Raw genomic sequence first — 19,021 nt, 5'->3', positions numbered from 1 at the left:
AGAATCTAAGACAAGTATCTACTGCTTGGTGGAGTGATGGAGCCCAACAGCTTGTCAACACGTAGATTACAGGATCAGATATATTTTTTTTGTGAACTACCATTTTCAGTATCTTTATATCCTGTTGCCTGCCTTTGGGGTGAAGCAACTTCACACAATTTGCATGTTTCGAAACAAACATTTCTAATAGGTTTCCTCCATTTTGATATTTAAGAATCATTTAAGGGGGAGGGGAGCTGTTTTTTAAGTCAAGGAACATTTTCTTATGGAACAAAAATAAGATGGCTCTGTCCTGGGGAAGAGGGCCTATCCAAAAAGTTCTTGCAAGGCAGGGTAGTGGATAAGTGGCCAACATATTCTGGGCTTTCCTCATTCTGATCCTGATCTCTGATTCTTGTATTTCACAGAGTTGAGGAGAACTTAAAGGTAATCTGTACTTCCAGGTGGGTACTCTCTACCTCTTATTGCATAAGCTTTTCCTGTCTACCTCAACCACTTGTTGGTATCTAATGTTTTTAAGTGTAGGAGCCTCTTATGATACTGCCATGAGCCTCATTCGTGGCATAAAGCTTTCATGGGCGACACACTCAAAATCCTTTGTTATGCATACTAAATGAGTTGTTCTTGTAAAGGCATTTCTTGAGTGGAATAACATGTCTTTGCTTAATGCATTATCTTAGTAGTGTTTCACTACCACTATGCCTTACTGCAGGTTGCTTTTTCACTGTAGGAACATTCTGGTGGTCTAATTAGAATTCATATTTGCTGATATTTTGGCAATTTTTTTGGATCAGAGTGATGTATTTGTGTATTAAAATTTAAAACTAAAGTGTCATTTACGAGGTCATGTCATGCAGAGAAGTATTGTGTTTGTCCTTTTTTCCTGAAGGATCATGCCTGAACTTTTATTAGTACCTCTTTCCTCCTCATCTAAACTTAATTTTAAATGTTGAAGTTAAGCAAGGAATCATTATGGATTAGGTAAGAAAGATTTAGTTACTATTTTACCATGAACAAACTAATGATTGAGTGTTAAATAATGTGGGGTTTTTAGTTCAGAAAACACTGACTTTTTCTTATAAACGTTTATATACATTTCTAGAAAATACTAAGTTAGATTCTTTTAGCCTTAACTAAGTGAAGCTATTCTTTATCTATATTTCTATCTCAGGCATTCCTTCCCTTTGCAATTAGAGAGGCAAACTTGTATGAATGGGACATGCCAGCTGTTCTAAACAGATTATCTCTGCTTAGTACTTAAGGGAAGGGGAAAAAAAGGACAAAAGCAGCTAGGGTTGTCGCCAGTGTGCCCCTAGAGAAATTCCTTCCTGATGCCAGATTTGGTGACTACTTCAGTGTTGCCATGAAAAAGAATGCAAAAAGTGTAATGAATGCTTAACTTCAGTGATACTAATACCATTTTTTCTGGAGCGGCATAAATTCGTGCAATCCCTTTTTAGAATCATCTTTGCAGCAGAAACATTTGCTTTTCCCCATGTTTTATGGTATTTCTAAAATGGTACAGTGAGGCTGTAATTTTCTGAGTGCCAAGCTTATATCCATATTTAGATGATCTCTTTGGGTACCTGAGGTTCTAATTGAATCATATTCTACCTTAAAATAGGTGAGAGTGCAAATGCCCTGCACTTGAAGAAAATGAAATGACTTTAAAATTGCTTTCTTAGTTTAGATTAATCAATTGCACTATAATACCTTAAATTCTTCTCCTTGAAGTAAAACGTATAGGAACATCTGTGTTCCAAAGGAGGTGGGATGCACCATGCTTTGTGTGGTTTCCCTTGGTCTTTCATCATGGGGCTTCTAGGTGGAGCGGTATCCTACACTTATTTTTGTCTGCAACTGCATCATTTCCTGTAGGCTACCCTTGCTTAATTGATAATCCTTTTCTTACTGTTAGTTTGTTGAGTCTTAGCTGTGTGGTTGCCATGCAGTTATGAAATGTGTATGCCTTTGGTTCACTCACATATGATTCCATCTGCTTTTTCACAGAATATGCTGTTAATATATGTCAGTGTATTTGAATGACTTGTGCCATTGGAGGCACTAAATTAGCAGTATTTCTGAGTTAGCATCACAAGACAGTTTTGCTGCTCTGAGGCCTGAGTTATGGATGACAACTTAAAGAAATTGCTGTCATGGCCCTACAGTGTCTCAATTGTTGCTGTCATTTCCCCTGTGACTGAAGCCAGGCTGCGATTCTGCAGAAATGGGTTCTGTCCATCTTCTCTGAGGATGATTTCCTTCCTCTTTCATTATGAGCAGCAGCAGATTATTGGCATGTGTCATAATGGTATCTGAACTGAGGGTACATGTGGCTGTAGTATGATAGTCAGTGGGAGCTGTTTTCGAAGAGGGTATTCTTTCCTGCAGTAAAACTGCATTTACAGGATTTGAAGAGTAATGGCGGAAGTAATTACCTTTAGTCTATAAGCATAGTCTTAGGGATTTATTTTTGATGCTGTACAGAAAGTTTGATTCATTTGGATGGAAAGTACTTTGACAGTAGGAGCTGAATTTCCTCAAGAATCTGCTTTAAAACATTTTTAAAAAGTTGTTATTTGTAAGTTGTTGAACTGATTTCCTTAAAAATGTTCTGAAAAATCGTTCTGTTTTAGAGCTGGTACAAAACTCATTGTGGCCGTATCTGTGGAATCATGACTTCTGAGACTAAGATCAGACTTTTACTATGAGCTCAAATTACTCAGCATTATTTTTTTCCTTACCTCCTACTTCTTATTTTTAATACCTCAGAAAGGTTAAACTGTCACTAAATTTTCTGATACCACTTCTAGTAAATACCAGAGCTAGAGAGAAGCAATGAGCTTTACTGTAGTCCAGCAGTCTGTCCTTGCGATATTTTCCAATTTTCTTTCTTGAATGGATACTGGGAAAATAACTGAAAAATCAGAAAAGTAATTTAAAGTGGAAGTTGCAAGAAATCCCAGTGTGCTTGTGCCCATCAAATAAGATGAAGGAGGATGATCTCCTTCACGATTTAAAAAAGCTCCATAGAAAAATAACTTAGTGAAGACTTTTCTACTAGGCAAACAAAAGGTTGGTGAAAATTGTAATTCAAGCTGGATAAATTTAACCAGAAATAAGCTTAGAATTTGGAGCCATGGTAACCAGCCAGTGGAGCAGCTTACCAAGAGCTGCGCTAGATTCTCTTACTGGAAATTTTTAAAATTGAAATCTGATGTTTTTACTAAAAGCTCAACCATCACTTTTGGACTTGAAGCAACAGTTAACTCAGGGAATCTTAGACTATGAAGAAAGTCAAACTAGGTATTCTTATGGCCATTTATAGTGGGTTTTTTTAGGTTCTGTGAGCATAATAGTGGCAATCGTATTTATCTTTTCTGTCCTTTCCCGCTATGCAGTGGAATGTTTGAACTTACTGTACTTTTCTGTAAGATGGGAGCTATTTTCCTCCGTTTCTTTAATGAAGATCTTGTTTTGTTTGACAAACTTCTCAAACTTTCCAGTTCTGCATCTTCCTAAGAAAGCCAAATGTGAGAGGAATTGATTTCTCTCTGTGAGAAATTTAAATAGAAGTAGTGTTATTTTTTTATAGTTAATGATCATGTTAACTTTTCTCTGAAAACAGACTGATTGTTGAGAATGTATTTGTACCAGGTAAAACATTTGGTAAAATGTCTAGATTGTATTTTAGGCAGGCAGGAGCACACTTTGAGTTCACCACCTGGCTGTGAATCTTGGTAACTGCTTAGAAAACTTGTGAAGAATCATCTGAAGATGCTCATAAAGGAGTATTTTTGTACCATTTGTAGTAGTATTAGCAATGCTTTTATTTATTGTGAATGAATGAATGAACAGGGGTGTGGATATTAGGGAAGCTAATCAGTGAGCTTCATTTGCAGGTGCTCTATACATTCCCCTGGGTTTGTGGACCTTGCGGACAAGCCGTTGCCTTGTTACGATGATTAGAAGTGGTTATAGGGTACCATTAGTGAGAGGGGCAACTAATGGACTTGTGACAGATCTCTAGGTGCTCTTGTAGAGGGACTAGTCTCAGGCTATGATAATGTAAACTGTGCCTTTTGAGTCAAATGTGCCCTGGTCAAATGGCAGTGAGTGTCTGTAACGATACAGCAGTTTGTAAACCAAACTAAAATAGGCATAACCTGGAACAAAGGGCTCACGAAAAATGACAAAAGTACTTGGTTAGTTGCTATTTCCATTGTGCTAGAAGGTGAAAACATGGGAAAACCCGAGCCAAAGTTTTCATTACCTTACTCACATAGTTCAGAGCATGTAGTTGATAATAGCTTAAAACAGAATCTCAAAATGCAAATACCCATTTCTTTTCAGCAGAATGCATGTATGCCCTTAACCCTTGGAGCATAGATATGCAGGGAGAAAGAAGGGGAAGCTTAAGGAACTAGAAATTTTTTGTCCTCGTGTTACACCTACGCTCCCTCTAACGCACATTCAGAGTTCACCATGCAGAAGGGCAATGATTCCCTCTTGCCAGCAGTGCTGCAGGTAATCTATTGCATTAATCAGCCAGCTAGTGTGAAATGCATGGGGAGTGATTATACTATCGCACACAATACAATCAGCATGAAGCACTTGTCAAGACCAATACATCAAAGTTTAATTCAGTAATAGAATGAATTAGAGCAAAATGAAACATTCTGTTCTCCAAGAAACACAGCACCCATAGCAGGCTTTTTTTTTTTTTTTTTTTTCTGAAGGCTGTATAGAGAAACCAGAGTGCATTAAGGAATTGTTTTTATGAATAAAATTGCAACTTAGATCCAACTGAATACCGAGAGTACTTTTCCTTGGGGTTCTTATCGAGGAGAGAACAGCACTGAAGTGCTTTGCCTATCTTCTCTGTTCCATAAAAGCAACTGTTTAATTGGAGCATTCTCCAGTGGGACTTCTGATTATGCTTTGTTCTAACGGAGATCTGTTAGTGCCTGGAGGAGGGAGGTGGTTTTGCCAGTCATTCTGAAGGCACTTGTCCTTCGTGTTGAGAAGCAATAAATATCATATACTGACTTCTTTGAGGTTTCCAAGTGGCTGTCCCAGTGAAAGTGCATATGTGTTTAAAAACCAGATGTAAACCACTTTAAAATCCTTTGCTGACACTTCTAATTTAAAGGGGTCATAGGTTCCATCTCCTATTATTTTTTCTATTCTGGCACTTCCAATGTTGTAAAATGATGCTTTTGTAATAGAACTGATTAGGCTCAAATGGGGCACAGTGGCAAGCGTGCAGCATTGCTGAAGCTGGTTTGTTTGCTGCACAAAGGGAGTGATCTTGATTACCTGGCTCCATTTTCTTTGGAAGGGTAGAATGCTACTAATTTGGTAGTTTATGGGGTTTTACTTTGTAAATAATAGATTTGGATTAATGGGAAGAGCAAAGAACTATCAAAGTAGATGTGCATGCATAACCTGCTTATTTTAATTTTGCAAATGAACATATTGATCTTAAGTATATTAAATGTAAAATTCCAAGGCAAAGGCCAAGTTTCAGCCACTGATTATGCTGGTATTGTAAATGAGAATATGCTGACCCTGGCTAATCTACATAGCAGTCCTGACAATATATCATAATATTTCTAAGAAAGGTAGGTTTCTTGGGAGGACTGTAATCAAACAGAATTGTAGGCTGAATCTTCACTCATGCTCAGTGTCCTAACCTCTGTTAAAGCTAGTGGTTTGGAGCTGGGTATTTATCCCCTCCACATTTACTGAGGGAAGAAGAAAATATAGTGGGATTTATGGAAACTGAGCAATGCTCAATCTCTAAGGAGAGTCTGTATACATTTCCTGCACTTCCTTTAGGTTCATGAATACATGCATAGACAGAATGTGTAATTATTACAACACCTACTTTTACAGTGACTGTATAGTTTTTAATGTTTTTCAATCTATATGTTTAAATTCTGATCAGTCTAAAGGCATGCTGTCCCTTTCTCCCCCATGAATTCAGAGGTATGGATGTCTACTGAGAAATACAAACCTACTGACATCTGCCTGCACATATAAGGAAGGCGCGCACTGTGTAGAGCTGTAAGAGAACCTATTTTTTGTGATATGAGGTGAACTAAAGATGGATTATAACTGTGCATTTTCAAAAAGAGGGCTGTTTTAACCAAAGGTCTGTTTTGGCAAAGCTGGCTTTTTCCAGGTCAAGAGGATTATTGTTGAACCAAAATAGGCAATTCCTCACTGCAATGTGACAGTTTTAATATTCCTTTGTGAAATTAATATCAAATTGCAGTCGCAGCATGACTTATCTTCCAATTATCTTCTGGGGAAAAAATTTTGCATATTGGTTGGTGATATTTTGCCGTTGTGCTGTGAAGAGTTGTACTGGGTCACACTCAAAGGATCCAAATCAGAACTTTACTTTTGGTTCAGTAGCATGTGGTTCTGGGAGAGAGTGTTTCAGTCTTCTAGGATCTAGTATGAAAAGATCTCCAATGCCTGGGGGGAAGGGGAGACAGGAGAAAGAGAGAAAACTGTCTTAGAGATAAAAATAAAATATGTAAACCCAAACATATTCATACTATATTTTTTCCTTTAATGAGATGTTTGCTTATACTGTGAGTGGTGTTGGTGACATCATTAAATCCAGACAGACCAGTAAACTTATTTGAGAATGCCAGGAACCTATTTTGGAAAGCTTCTTTTGAGTTTAAATTGTTGTGAACAGCAACTTCCAGATTGAAGTCACTAGAAATTGATTTAGATATGTTTTCCCACAAATTACAAGTAGCTGCCCTTGTTTGGTCCGTGACCCTTATCTGTAATAAGGGATAAGCATGATCAGCAGTTTGCCCATATAGGAGCCATGAGGCAGGAAAAAGAGAATCTCTGGTCTGAGGCCAGGGAAAGCCTTCAGGTGGGTGGTGACATTTAAGGGACAGCTCAGGGGGCTTCCACTGAAGCAGCATCAGAGTTAAATAGAAGGATATCCTCCAGGCTCCTTCCAGTTGGCATGTGGTAAAATCTGGGCACAAGTGAACATTTTCCTCAGACTTTCCAGTGCTAGAAGCAGGACAGGAACCAGTGAATTGAAAGAGCCAGAATAGAGCAGATGTCAGGGGTGGGGGGAAGGCGCTCGGGGAGAAGGAGGAAGAAATATGAATACAGGCAAATACACACACGCAACAACAACAACAGAAAAGACACAACAGAAACCCAAAGAGGCTGAGGAGTGTGGGGTCATTGGCATTGTGCTTCCTTCTCCCAGATGGTAGCCTTTGTAGCGCTACGGGAGCTGAGCCCGAGGCGCTTTCTGTTCCCTTCTCTTCTAGCCAGGGAGTTTTGTCTCGCGCTCCCCTTCCTGCAGGGAATCGGGCAGCCTTGAAAGCTGTGCGAGGGCCTCGAAGAGCTCAGCCGTGCCGTGCCCGCAGCTCACACTGGAGGCACTGGCAGCAGAGTGCAGTTGGGATCTATTGAAATTTTAACTGGTTCGTATGGGGTTTATAATAAATACACTTGTCCTCCTGCTTCATTTGCATAACAATAGCCTGGGTTTCTGAGACAATAGCTGCTATCAATGTGGTTGTACTTGGCATAGCTTTTCTCTTGGAAGGAAAGCAGTTTTTAAAGAATTTTGGTACTTTAGGGTATCTCTTCCCTTTGCCTCCTTTTTCATGTACTGCATGCGTAGTGGACCTTCTGGAGAAAACAAGTGAATTCCTTTGCCTCTAGTGGTGTTTCTGAGAGGCAGGAAAACGAAAGGCTACTCAGTTTGCAGGGGGCATTGTGTAATCAGTAGTGTGTGTTCTGCCTTGCTTGAATAATTTGAAATACTTATCAAATGTATTTAAAATATTCCACTTTTCCTTTGCTTCAGTCTGAAAACACTGGGAATCTGGTTACAAAGTACTGAATTGCCTTTTTTATTATTACTATTTTAATGCTGAGAGTTGCTTTGTCTCCTCAGTGCCCTCAAGTAATACTTGATTCTAAAAATAAATAAATAAATCCAAGTTAACTATTCTCCAAGGCTTTCCAGTATGCCACATCTTCTGTTTTGTTTTGCAGATTGCAAGACATATTCTTTCTGGCCTGGGCAGTGCTGAATGCATTGATGCTTAAAAATAAAAAATAATCTTTTGTAATTTGACTCTGTTTGGAGGAGGGTGAAACTTGTTGAAGAGTGTTTCTAAACAGAGTTATGTGACTTGATTTTAAAAGACATTTTAAAAACCAGTGTTGGTTTTCTACGCTCAAAGTGCAAGTTTCAGCCTCTTAAAAAAAAAAAAAAAAAAAAAAAAAAGCTTGCTGTACTGTATTTAACTACAGTGCAACAATAATCTGCAGTAGCGCAGTGTCTCTCTCTGGTGTTCCACACATGTCCTCTTTTGTAGTGGTTTTCAGATTTCTTTGGTATTGCTTCCCCATTCTATGTCAATCTGAATATCTGGAGACTTACAACCTGCAGGATCAAGCTGTGTTTCCACTGGCTCCGGTGTTGTGGCATACCGACATGCTCAGTTACTTTAGGAATGAATGCAATGTGAGGTCCTATGCTATGGGTATCCATTTTGCGTTCTTACTTAGCAAAATGATACTTGAATGTGAGAATTTTACTATCTTGGATGAACCAGCTGCATTTTTATTTTATTTTATTTAGCCTGTCATGAAGATTGCATAGTTTAAGCATATTCTCTAAATCTCTTGTAGTGTATAAAGTACATTCTTAACGAGCAAATGAACTGTTGCTAAATAGCACTTTCAGATGTCTTCATGCTTCTGTCAAAGTTCATGCTGATGAAGAGACAGCTGATTTAGAGAAAAATCTTTCCATTTGAAAATTGTTGCTAGAGACCCTGATGTATTTATGCCTGCCCTGTTACGCAGTGTCAGGGAGCAGGTTCTAAAGTGATGGTATGTGTGAAATGTCAGCACAAATTAGCTTTCCCTTAGAGCTCTGTAAAGAGAAAATGTAAAACAAATTTTTCAGTGTAACCAAATTACTGAAGTAATTGCAGTAAAAATGTCTATTCCTATTAGACAGCACAAAAACAGTGCTTAGTAGGTCTCTGAAATCCAGATGTGATTGAAAATGTATTAAATGATGAGCAGTATTTCTGCTGGGTTTTGAGCATGTATATATGTGTACAAAATACGTGTTTTACTAATGCACTTATTTGATTTCTGTAATGCGAAGCTGGAAAATATGTAGTTCTTTTTCTTAGAAAACAACATTTACCTCGGGTGCAAAACTAAAAGAAAAGCTAGGGTAATTTCCTGCTGTAACTGTGTGCAAGTCCTTGTTTGCTTTTGACTGATATTCCTGTCTGATGAGCCATACATTGTGAAGACCTACTTACTGCCTTTTGGTTGAGAAAGTTGGCTTGGTGCAGTCTTCCAACTACTTCCAACTGGCCACATTATCTCCAAGATGCAAAGTCAGGAATTCAGTCTACCTGCTATCAGGCTTATGTGGGAAACAAACAGAGTAGCTTTTGAGGGGAGAAAAAATATTGCAGTATAGAAGTTTGAAATTAGTCATTGGCTGCTGCATTTTTAATAGAAAACATAATTTAGCAATTTTTTTAAAATCAGGTGCTCTGTGGATGTGTATAGTCTTAAATCCCCACTGCAAGTTGGAGCAGAAGGCCAGTTGGCTAAAACAGCTGAAAAAATGGAACAGTGTGGATGTTTGTCCCTGGGAAGATGGAAACCATGGAAACGAGCTGCCCAATTTAACCAATGCTTTGCCTCAGGGTGCAAATGCTAACCAAGGTGAGCCTAAACATATGCACTGACTGCAACGTATACTATAACCTCTATCTTATGTACTCTAGCCTTGCAGAATTCAACACACTTTCCTGGGACAAGTAACTTTCTTGTTGAGGATTGACCAGCCAAGTGTCAGTTTATTTTCACTAATACTATCCTTGCAGAAAGAACAAATAGATTTTTGTGCTGGGGCTGCAGTGTTTTCAAAGCAAGTATTTGTGTTTAGTTAGGTCTTCTAACTTTTCACTTAGTCCTTCTAAATATTTGTTGCATGAAAATCAGATGTCCTTGAAGTATGTCATGTAAAAGCCTGTTGTTTCTTTGCTTGAGCTATAATCTTATATCCCTTCCGGTGTCGGGGTTTTCATTTTGTTTGCAGTTACAAAGCCTTTGATACCTATTTAAAGAGATCTTTTGCAACTGAATTAAATTGGGTGTGTGAGAAACTAAAGCAGCTATCTGTGGGCTGCACTCTGCGGTTTGCAGTCTGCACTGCCAGGTGTGTGTGGTGGGTTGCAGAGGCAGTACTCTGCCTTCTTGGAGGAGGTGTCTCTTCTTACTCAATATCATGCTCTTTCTAATCTAAAATGTGATTACCAAATCTGACGGAAGCCCTGTCCAGTACTCTTTGAGCAACAGTTGCTACTTTGCTAGCTGGGCAAGATGCAGAATATTTAACTGGAAAAAAACCCTTATAGCAATAATATTTTGATACACATTTCATACAATTACGATAAAATTAAACGCTTGTGGGATGTGGCAGATTTGGGCTTACAAAGGTTTTTCCTTATTTCTTTTTCTTGGAAAATTACCTCGGAAGGGAATAGTTAGACTTAGTTCCTTTTTAAATCTCACAGCTAGCTGGGGACAGAAGTTCGTTCAGCATGTAACTCCCTGCAGAGGTGCTTTTCTGTCTGGATCTCTTGATGTTCAGCCCAACCTGGGCAGGCTAGCGGCAGCTCTGACATGTCATCTCAACGTCCATAGACAGGGCCATGTCAGCAGACTGCTTTTGCCATAGGAAGATGTCCAATGGGGATTATGTTAGCTCCATGGCTTTAGTACATCCTTTTCTTTGCAGTATTTATATGTGTTTATGACACAAAATTATACCAGTGCTCAAAGTTGATGTTACTTCTCAAAGAAAGCAAATACAAGTCCCTCAAATAGTGTTTGCTCATTCTAGCAGCTGTGGGTCTGAGCTCTGGATCTGAGAAGGAGAGAAGTTGGGAGCGTTTAAGTAGCTGTGTGCTGTATACTTTCTAATTTATTTTTTAGGGACGTTCTGTACACACTGTTGAATGTCCTTCATCTTTAGCTGTTCCCTTTGCAAAGTCCTGTTTAGTATTAGTCTTACTGTTTTGTAGATCTGTCTTTCTGAATGCAAAGTGAATGGCGCACACTTCGTCTGATCTGCTTGGTAATAGGATGTGAAATGTCATCTGCAGCCTGCTCCTTGCAGAGGGGGGCAAGGCAGGCTACCATCGGTTGGGGGCTGATGAATAGGCAGAAGACAAGAATACTGTGAATGACTTATTCACATATGAATGAGTAAAAGCTGATGCAGCTTTCTGAACTTGTGAAAATGACAGATTCATCGAACAGGCCACATCGGACGGTGTTCACTCGAGCCATTGAGGCGTGCGATCTTCACTGGCAGGACAGCCACTTACAGCACATTATCAGCAGTGACCTATACACCAACTACTGTTACCATGACGACACTGAAAACTCGCTCTTTGACTCTCACGGGTGGCCCCTCTGGCATGGTAAGTGGCTAAACCGGAAAGACGTTTCCATGACTTGCTGCTTTGTTCTGTTTCTATGGTATTATTTTGGGGGGATGGTGGGGAGATGAATGAAAAGCCTGGCAAAAAGAACAGAGGCTCCCTTCAAATGCTGGTTCAGAAGTAGTCCTTTAAGTCTCTTTTGCATAGTTTTAAAAACAAAAAAAAACAAACAAAAAAGCCCTTTTGAGTAACCTAGCAAAACAGGCCATTGCAGACACGGAAGCATTGCTATTCCTCAATTATTTTTTCCATTTTAGAACATGTTCCTACAGCCTGTGCAAGGGTGGATGCATTACGATCTCATGGATACCCAAGAGAAGCACTGAGGCTAGCAATAGCTATTGTTAATACACTAAGAAGGCAGCAGCAGAAACAGCTGGAAATGTTCCGGGCTCAGAAGAAAGGTAAATGTGGGGAAGAGAGACGGGCAAAGCACAGCATAAGGTGTCAGTAACACTAAATTGGAACTTTGCAGGAGAAAACTATTTTTGAAACTAAAGTAAAGGAGCTGACTATAACTCTTCATTACAAGTGATTGTAACGGTAAGGTAACATTCTGGATGTCAGAGGTTTTCTTTCAGTTGGGTTGTGAGCTCTCCAGGGCGAGGGCTCTATTCTGCTGTCTGTGGTACATCTAACATGATTAGGCCTTTATCCCAATCAGGGTTTTTGGTTACACAGTGTAAATATGCCTCCTGTGTAATTTGTAAGCTGTTAGATAGAGCTTTGTATTTGGCATGTCAGGTATTTAAAATCATTTTTTCTTCTCAAGTAAAATTTAGCTGAGCTGTGTATTTCTGAGATGGTTGACATTGAGGGTGATACCGAGGCAAAGTCTGCACCACAGAAATGCATCAAATTTGGTAGTTTGTTCCAAGAGAGTCTCTTACGATATTAATAATTTTACTGTTTCTGCAGTTGGATGCGTTGGATTGACTACACTGAAAAGGGGGGTTTGAAATACTGTTGTTTTATAAGATGTCCTGTGTTCATCCTTCCATGAGCATTACCCCTGTTTTCTGAAGGAATATTCTCCTTTGGATATAGTTTCTATGCCTGTCCAAAATAATCCCACATTGAACTTTGTCGTAAGTTTGAGGTAGCGAAGGGAGAAAGGGTTGGCTTTGTGTTTAAAGAAAGAACATAGGAAAGGATTAATGATATTCTCAACTACTGCAAGAACACCTTAATTCTAATTTTATTTTAGATCTTGGTTGCTACTCTTAGCCATGTATATCCTCATGCATTGTAAGCAGAAATCGTGGGCAGTGTGCAGTCATGCATGTAAATATTTGAAGTGTATGTGGAGGTGCTTTCATAAAAAAGGGCATCTAGAAGTATGAGTGAAGACAAGGTAGACACCTGATTAAAAAGAAAGCAGCTGGCAGTTCCTCTGTGCCTCCATTTTTGTTTCCCAGCACCCAAAGTACAGGTAGAAATGTTATGCTTTGTTGTAGTTCCTAGATTTAAACAAAACTTGAAAGCAGTTTTGAGAACTTTTCTGCGTGATTTCATCATGTAACATGTCTTCCATTAACATAGCATAGCTTTGCAGCTTTTTGAGCTTCTCAGGTTGGAGGTCGGGGAAGGAGGGTGTGTGTCTGTGTATTGAACAGGCACCACTGTTCAACATATACACACGCAAGCACACATACACACCCGCTATTCACACTGGCACTGCATGAAGGGTCTGCTGGTGTCCTGTAGGAAGTGTGCTGGTCACAGTACTGCTCCTTTCTATTCCCAGTTGCTAACTGCATGTCTGGGCATTTAATATTTCTGTTAAGTTCCTTTTCCTTGTGAACAATTTCTATAACTGTCAAATAATGTTATTGTATTGCAAATAAAAGATGGAGTATATGAAATGTGGCCCAACCGACCTTGAAACAAAAAGGTTTGTCATTTTTATGTTGTCACTCTGCTTTTTTTTTTTTTTCCTCTTATGTTTGGAATTTTTAAAATAATCTTTTAGTATCCCAAAGTGTGTTGGTCATCTCGAAGCAAATGAATTCTACGGTTCATCTGCAGCCCAGCTTTAGGTTTCAGTTCAGCAAACACCACATTCTTCCACTTAGCTTTTATTCGTGTGACTGATTTGAAGTCCATGGAACCACCTGCGTGATTTAAAGTTAGACGTGTATGTGTGACTGGAGGACTGAAGCGTTTCTTTGGCATGACACAAGTGAAGCTCATAAGCAGACACAATAGATTAAACAGACTATAAGGGAGTTAGTAACAAGACAGTGTGGTTAATTCTTTTTATTAATATTATTTGCTTCTGCCTGTAGTCTTTAGCACATGCTATTTATTAGTAAGATGATGATTCACTTGTTTGTTTTTCCTATTACGTATCAGTTGATTCTCCAAAAAAAAGAAAAAGCCCTCCTGAACTCTCAGTTCAACAGCTCAGTAGCTGTGTTTCATTATGTAGCCCCGCACATTTAAATAGATACAAAGCAGGCTTTCTAGTGTTTTAAGGCTTTGTGGTATTAAATGTGGTTAGTCAGAAAGATGAGTAAGAGAGAGCAGAGGCAGCTACATGTTAGTCTGTAGTAGTTAGAGAAACAAAGCATCCATAAGGGTTTGTACACAGTTTTCAAATGGTTGCCCATCATGCCTCTGATCTGTCATAGTTCAGTAGTGTGTAGGGGAAACAAGCTGAGAACTGGAACCAAAGGGCGGTAACTGTCATGAGACTGCTCATAAAAAGGGGATTTGGGAAACCTATAACCTCTACTACCACAGTCGTACTTCCTTCAATTCATTGTGCTAAACAGTAATTTTTTTCATGTTCTGACTGATTGGTGAAGGCTACAAAACAAAGTATCTTAGGAGGTATTTGTTGGCTGAAATTTTAGATTGACAAAAACATGTACTTGATCCAGTTAAAGGGCAAATTCTTGTATACCTAATTTAAACTTTTTATCTTTTTTTAAAGGAGCTGTCATTCTGAGTTTATTACCTCAATAAATATTTAGATGCAAGATAAGTTCATGTATTATTTATGGAAATGGGACATATTTTAAAGTATTTTCATTTATTTCTCTCGGGGCTATCAGATTCACTTGAAATCTATAAATGGTACTGTAACTTTTGAATGAGAAGATAGTGGTAGAATTTTACAAAAAAGTAAAATGTAATATTTTAGCAGATATTTTCAGAAGACTTAGTGGCATCTAGTAAGAGATGACTTTGCAGTTCAAATTTTTGACCCATAATGGACTGTGATAGCGCTCAAATGATGTTTGGCCTTCGTTCTTTTTTGCTTTTTTAACATAATCACAAAGGGCAATGAATTTAACCTAAAACATATTGTTTTCTCTCTCTAAGCAGAGGCTACTGAGAATACTTTGAATGCTGTACTGACAGCATTTTAATCATTTAACACTTCTATACTGTTTTGAGTGGCTGAAATTCACCCTCTCCCTTTATGCCCCCACCTTTTTCCTGATACAGAACTTCTCCACAAAGGAGTAACCTCAATAACGAACCTTGAAGGTTGGGTGGGACACCCTTTGGACCCGATCGGCACCCTCTTCAGTAGCCTGATGGAAGCCTGCCGGGTAGATGATGAGAGCTTCCATGGATTCTCAGACTTCACGGGTAAGACTGTGCAGAGGGGGCTATCTTTTATATGTCTCAAGTAACCGGAGGCATTTTTGTACTTCTCCATTCAGTATTAACTTTGAAGACAGTGTTTTCATAGAGTATAGGAACTTACATTCTCATTCCCTAAGAAAACACAAGGGAGAGAAAATGTTTGAAGTGAAGTTTTGTTTTAAATTATATGAATACACTTCAAAAATTACCAGTAATGCATTCTTGAGGGAAATTCTGTATTTCACACTTGAAATAAAACTAAATGCAACTTCGTAACAGCCACTCTTGCCACGTGCATTACTCTGTTATCGTTCTGAGAAATTATAGAAAATATTTAAAATTGTTGATCTATTTGTCCTTTAAAGAATAGTAATTGGAAGATAGTGCTTCAGAATTAGGACATGATTTAGGACAGGATGTGTATGCCCATTTTAATTTCAGTATTTGCCTCCCAGGAGCTTAACTGATTCGTACCTTATCCTCCATCTCTTTCCATCTCTGCAGTAGTTTCTTATCATCATCTGTGTGGACAGCAACTGGATTCAGCCCTCTACCTACAGCTCTTCTACATGGATACCCCCACTCCTCTTTGGGCTTTGCCTCAAAGTTCATTTTATGCAGTTAGTTTTTTTTCAATTAGATTTTCTTCAGTAAGTTTCTACTTTCATATCCACCACTTCTGGAAGAGCTTTTTAGTAAAGTATCAGCAGTCAGATTGCTTGCAATTAGCAAAAAACACATGAAATTAAAATAGTGTGTGGTGAAAAGTAACCTCCCTCTGCACACACAATCTACCAAATGCATTCTGCCTTCTCATTTGTTGCAGTTGTCCATTTCCTTACATCAGTCTGTAATAACTCTTTTTGTTCCCAAATTAGACTTTAAACTGCTAAAGGTTGGAATAGCATTTTGTCATGTGGTAGATCTGTAAAATGCCAACTGAATCAATAGTACTCCTTAAAGCAATTTGTGACTTGGTCTGTATGGAATTTGCAAGTAAACTTTACTAAAAGTCTTACTTTTAGTGTAAATGAAGTTCAGAAACATACATGTTTATCATAAATACATCTGTAACATGTAAATAAAAAAATGCCTAAACAGAGCTCTGACAAATGGAGAATGCTTAAAAGTTATGAAGTTCCAAGGCCTATTGTATTTGCACAATCCTAATAGCTTCAGTGGAAGTCTAAGCAGGTGCAACCTTCCCTTTCCACTTTATGCAACATCAAGGCTTTAAGTACATACAGAAATGAGTGGAGAAAACAAAAAATTGAAATGGATTTTCCAATTTTAGCCTCATTAGCTGAGAGCTAAAGAAGTTGCCTTTCTCTAAATGATTTACTCTAAATGCAGTTTAATTATGAAAACTTTTTACTTGAGTGGGTTTTTTTTAATGTAATTATTTTGTATATTTCTGCCTTGTAGAATTGAACTGGGTAGTTTACTTTGGATCATTGGATCTTGAGATTTATGTAGTCAATTAAATTATTTTTAAATATAAAAATTAAATACTGACAGAGGAAGCATTTGTAGATGTGGGATTATAGGCAGATTATGGATTAGAATGATTTTTTGATGTGTTATTTTTGTGTCACCCTTTACAGAGAACATGGGGCAATGCAAATCCCTGGAGTACCAGCACTTGCCTGCACATAAGTTCTTAGAAGAAGGGGAATCTTACTTAACGCTGGCTGTGGAAGTAGCGTTGATAGGGCTGGGACAGCAACGAATAATGCCAGATGGCTTGTATGCACAAGAGAAGGTTTGTCGAAATGAGGAGCAGCTCATTTCTAAGCTACAGGAAATTGAATTGGATGATACTCTGGTGAAGATTTTTCGAAAACAAGCAGTCTTCCTATTAGAAGGTAGCTCAATATAGATGCTAACTGCTTCTTTAAACTGTCTTCAATTACAAAACCCCAAAGAACCTTTCCTGTGGAAGCTGACTTAAATAAGTTGTTTTTCGAAGTAGAACTCCAGCAAAATTTCTTCCCAGTCTCTTATAAAAATTAATACACTTCAAATATCACCTGACTGTTGAGATAAGGCATCTACTGACCTTATAGGCCCTTAATTTTAATTTTTATTGCATTTTGTTCTTTAGATTTGATGCTCGTCATGATCTCAGTGTCCTAATTATACAACCCAGGCCCACAAATAATAAAGACATTGATTATCATCAACAATTCTCAGGTAGCAAAATTCTAAATGTCACTTTTACCCTGAAAAGGGACTGGCAGCCTTGTAAGAGGATGAAGAGTTTTACCTCTGTTCTTAACTGAAAAGCTCAAAGAATTAACTTACAATTGTTGGGACAGAAATACAACAACATCTTTTTGGTAGGAATTAAAAAAATGTGCATCATACATGAAAATCTAAATATGTGGTGAAATACTGAAGCTTAGGTCCTGATCTTGTGACTAAATTTTTATTGAGACAAGCAATTCATGTTTTGGAATCATCATAATGGATTGCTGTAAAATGAGTGGAAAAAATTGCATGCTTTTGCCTTAGCTTTAAAAAGGTCGTAATATGTAGCGCTTGTCTACCTCTCAGATGGTAGTCTTGTGAGTTCTGAGGTTCTCTTTATAGTTTTTGTTTTTTAAATGGAAGAAAACACTTTAAAGGAATCAAATAGTCCAAGGCATGGTCCAAGTTTTGAGTGCTTGCTCAAGGGAGGGTGGAGAATGCAGTGGTGCTCTAGGCAAGTTTTGAACACTGTTATACAGGTCAAAGAATTTTTGCTTGCTTTCTGTAAGAAATGTGTCTTTTAAAACTTCTTCTTTCATAGAAGCGATGCAGTATGTTGTTTGGGGCTCTCAGCTTTGAGGCACTATTATTGCCCAGATCCTTAAAGCCTTTGGTACCTACCGATGGTGCCATTTGAAACTGCAGAGAAGCTGTGCCGTAGGGAGAGTTTCCATTATGGTACAGCTCTACTGCTGTTTTATGGCCTTTGGACAAGAACAGCTACCCTCTGGATCCAGCTATTAACAACCACCTATCCTATGGTTTATTGAATTGATCTGCTGCATTTATTTACTATCAAGGGTGGTTCATGAGGGAAGAGCAGGTTTTGTCTGAAGTGTTCCCTGATTCTTCTAGTTTACTACTTTGATCACTGATACTCTTTTCATGATTGTCAAGAGTAGTAAACAAGTGATCATAGCAGGGAATCTGCTGAAGTAACTGCCTAGGAAATTGCTGTGGTGAGAAGTACGTGAAGAGGGTATTGCATTACTGTGCTAAGAAATCTGGCTTTGCTGTAGTAGCTTCAGTTTACTCCAGGTTAGGCAGAAAATGTCAGCTCGCATGGAGGAAAAACTGTGCAGTGATTTAATATCCTAATTATATCAATTGTGTTTTTATAGTTAAAGTCCTGTAGATATAATAAAGAAAGCTTAATCCAATATTAAGCTGATTTCTAGACTGTTAATGTAAATTAATGTGTACTGTGTGTAGCTACCATTTGAATGCGTGGGAAAGCAGAAGATAGACTGTGTTGCAAGAACTGTTCTGTTTTAATTTTTTGCTTGACTGCTATGTTAATGATAGAACGTATTTTCATATAGATGCTTTGTCATGCATTCCTCACGTCCTAACTTATCCCTCTGACTGGACCACCAATTGGCAAACATACATGACACAGCTTCCTTCATTGAAGCAATGCCAGATGGTTTTGAATGGCTTTGAACTTCATTTCCAATGATTACATGAGACACACTATGTCACCTTTTAATCTTCAGTGACATTTCTTTTGTAATCTGCCCCAGTCTTCAGAAACATCCACCTGTAGAATTGAGATTTTTTCATGCCTAGTGGTTTTTATCTTTGTGTGTTGTGCTAAGGCACCAGTCACAAAAATATTGCTG

General features: G+C 38.3%; 1 protein-coding gene across 2 annotated transcripts in view; it reads left to right on the top strand.

The window, feature by feature from the left end:
* LOC135325102 (zinc finger SWIM domain-containing protein 6) overlaps window positions 1-19,021 on the top strand; it is a 115,110-nt gene that overhangs the window by 78,482 nt on the left and 17,607 nt on the right. For both annotated transcript variants that reach the window (XM_064502611.1, XM_064502612.1), the window contains exons 5-9: window positions 9,583-9,762; window positions 11,352-11,528; window positions 11,807-11,953; window positions 15,006-15,152; window positions 16,754-17,014. In XM_064502611.1, coding sequence (XP_064358681.1) covers window positions 9,583-9,762; window positions 11,352-11,528; window positions 11,807-11,953; window positions 15,006-15,152; window positions 16,754-17,014 — 912 coding nt within the window. The remainder of the gene's footprint in view (window positions 1-9,582; window positions 9,763-11,351; window positions 11,529-11,806; window positions 11,954-15,005; window positions 15,153-16,753; window positions 17,015-19,021) is intronic.

This window comes from Dromaius novaehollandiae, chromosome Z, assembly GCF_036370855.1.
Source record: "Dromaius novaehollandiae isolate bDroNov1 chromosome Z, bDroNov1.hap1, whole genome shotgun sequence".
NCBI lineage: Eukaryota > Metazoa > Chordata > Aves > Casuariiformes > Dromaiidae > Dromaius > Dromaius novaehollandiae.
The sequence above is the reverse complement of the archived record's forward strand: the minus strand, read 5'-3'. Positions and strand labels throughout refer to the sequence as shown.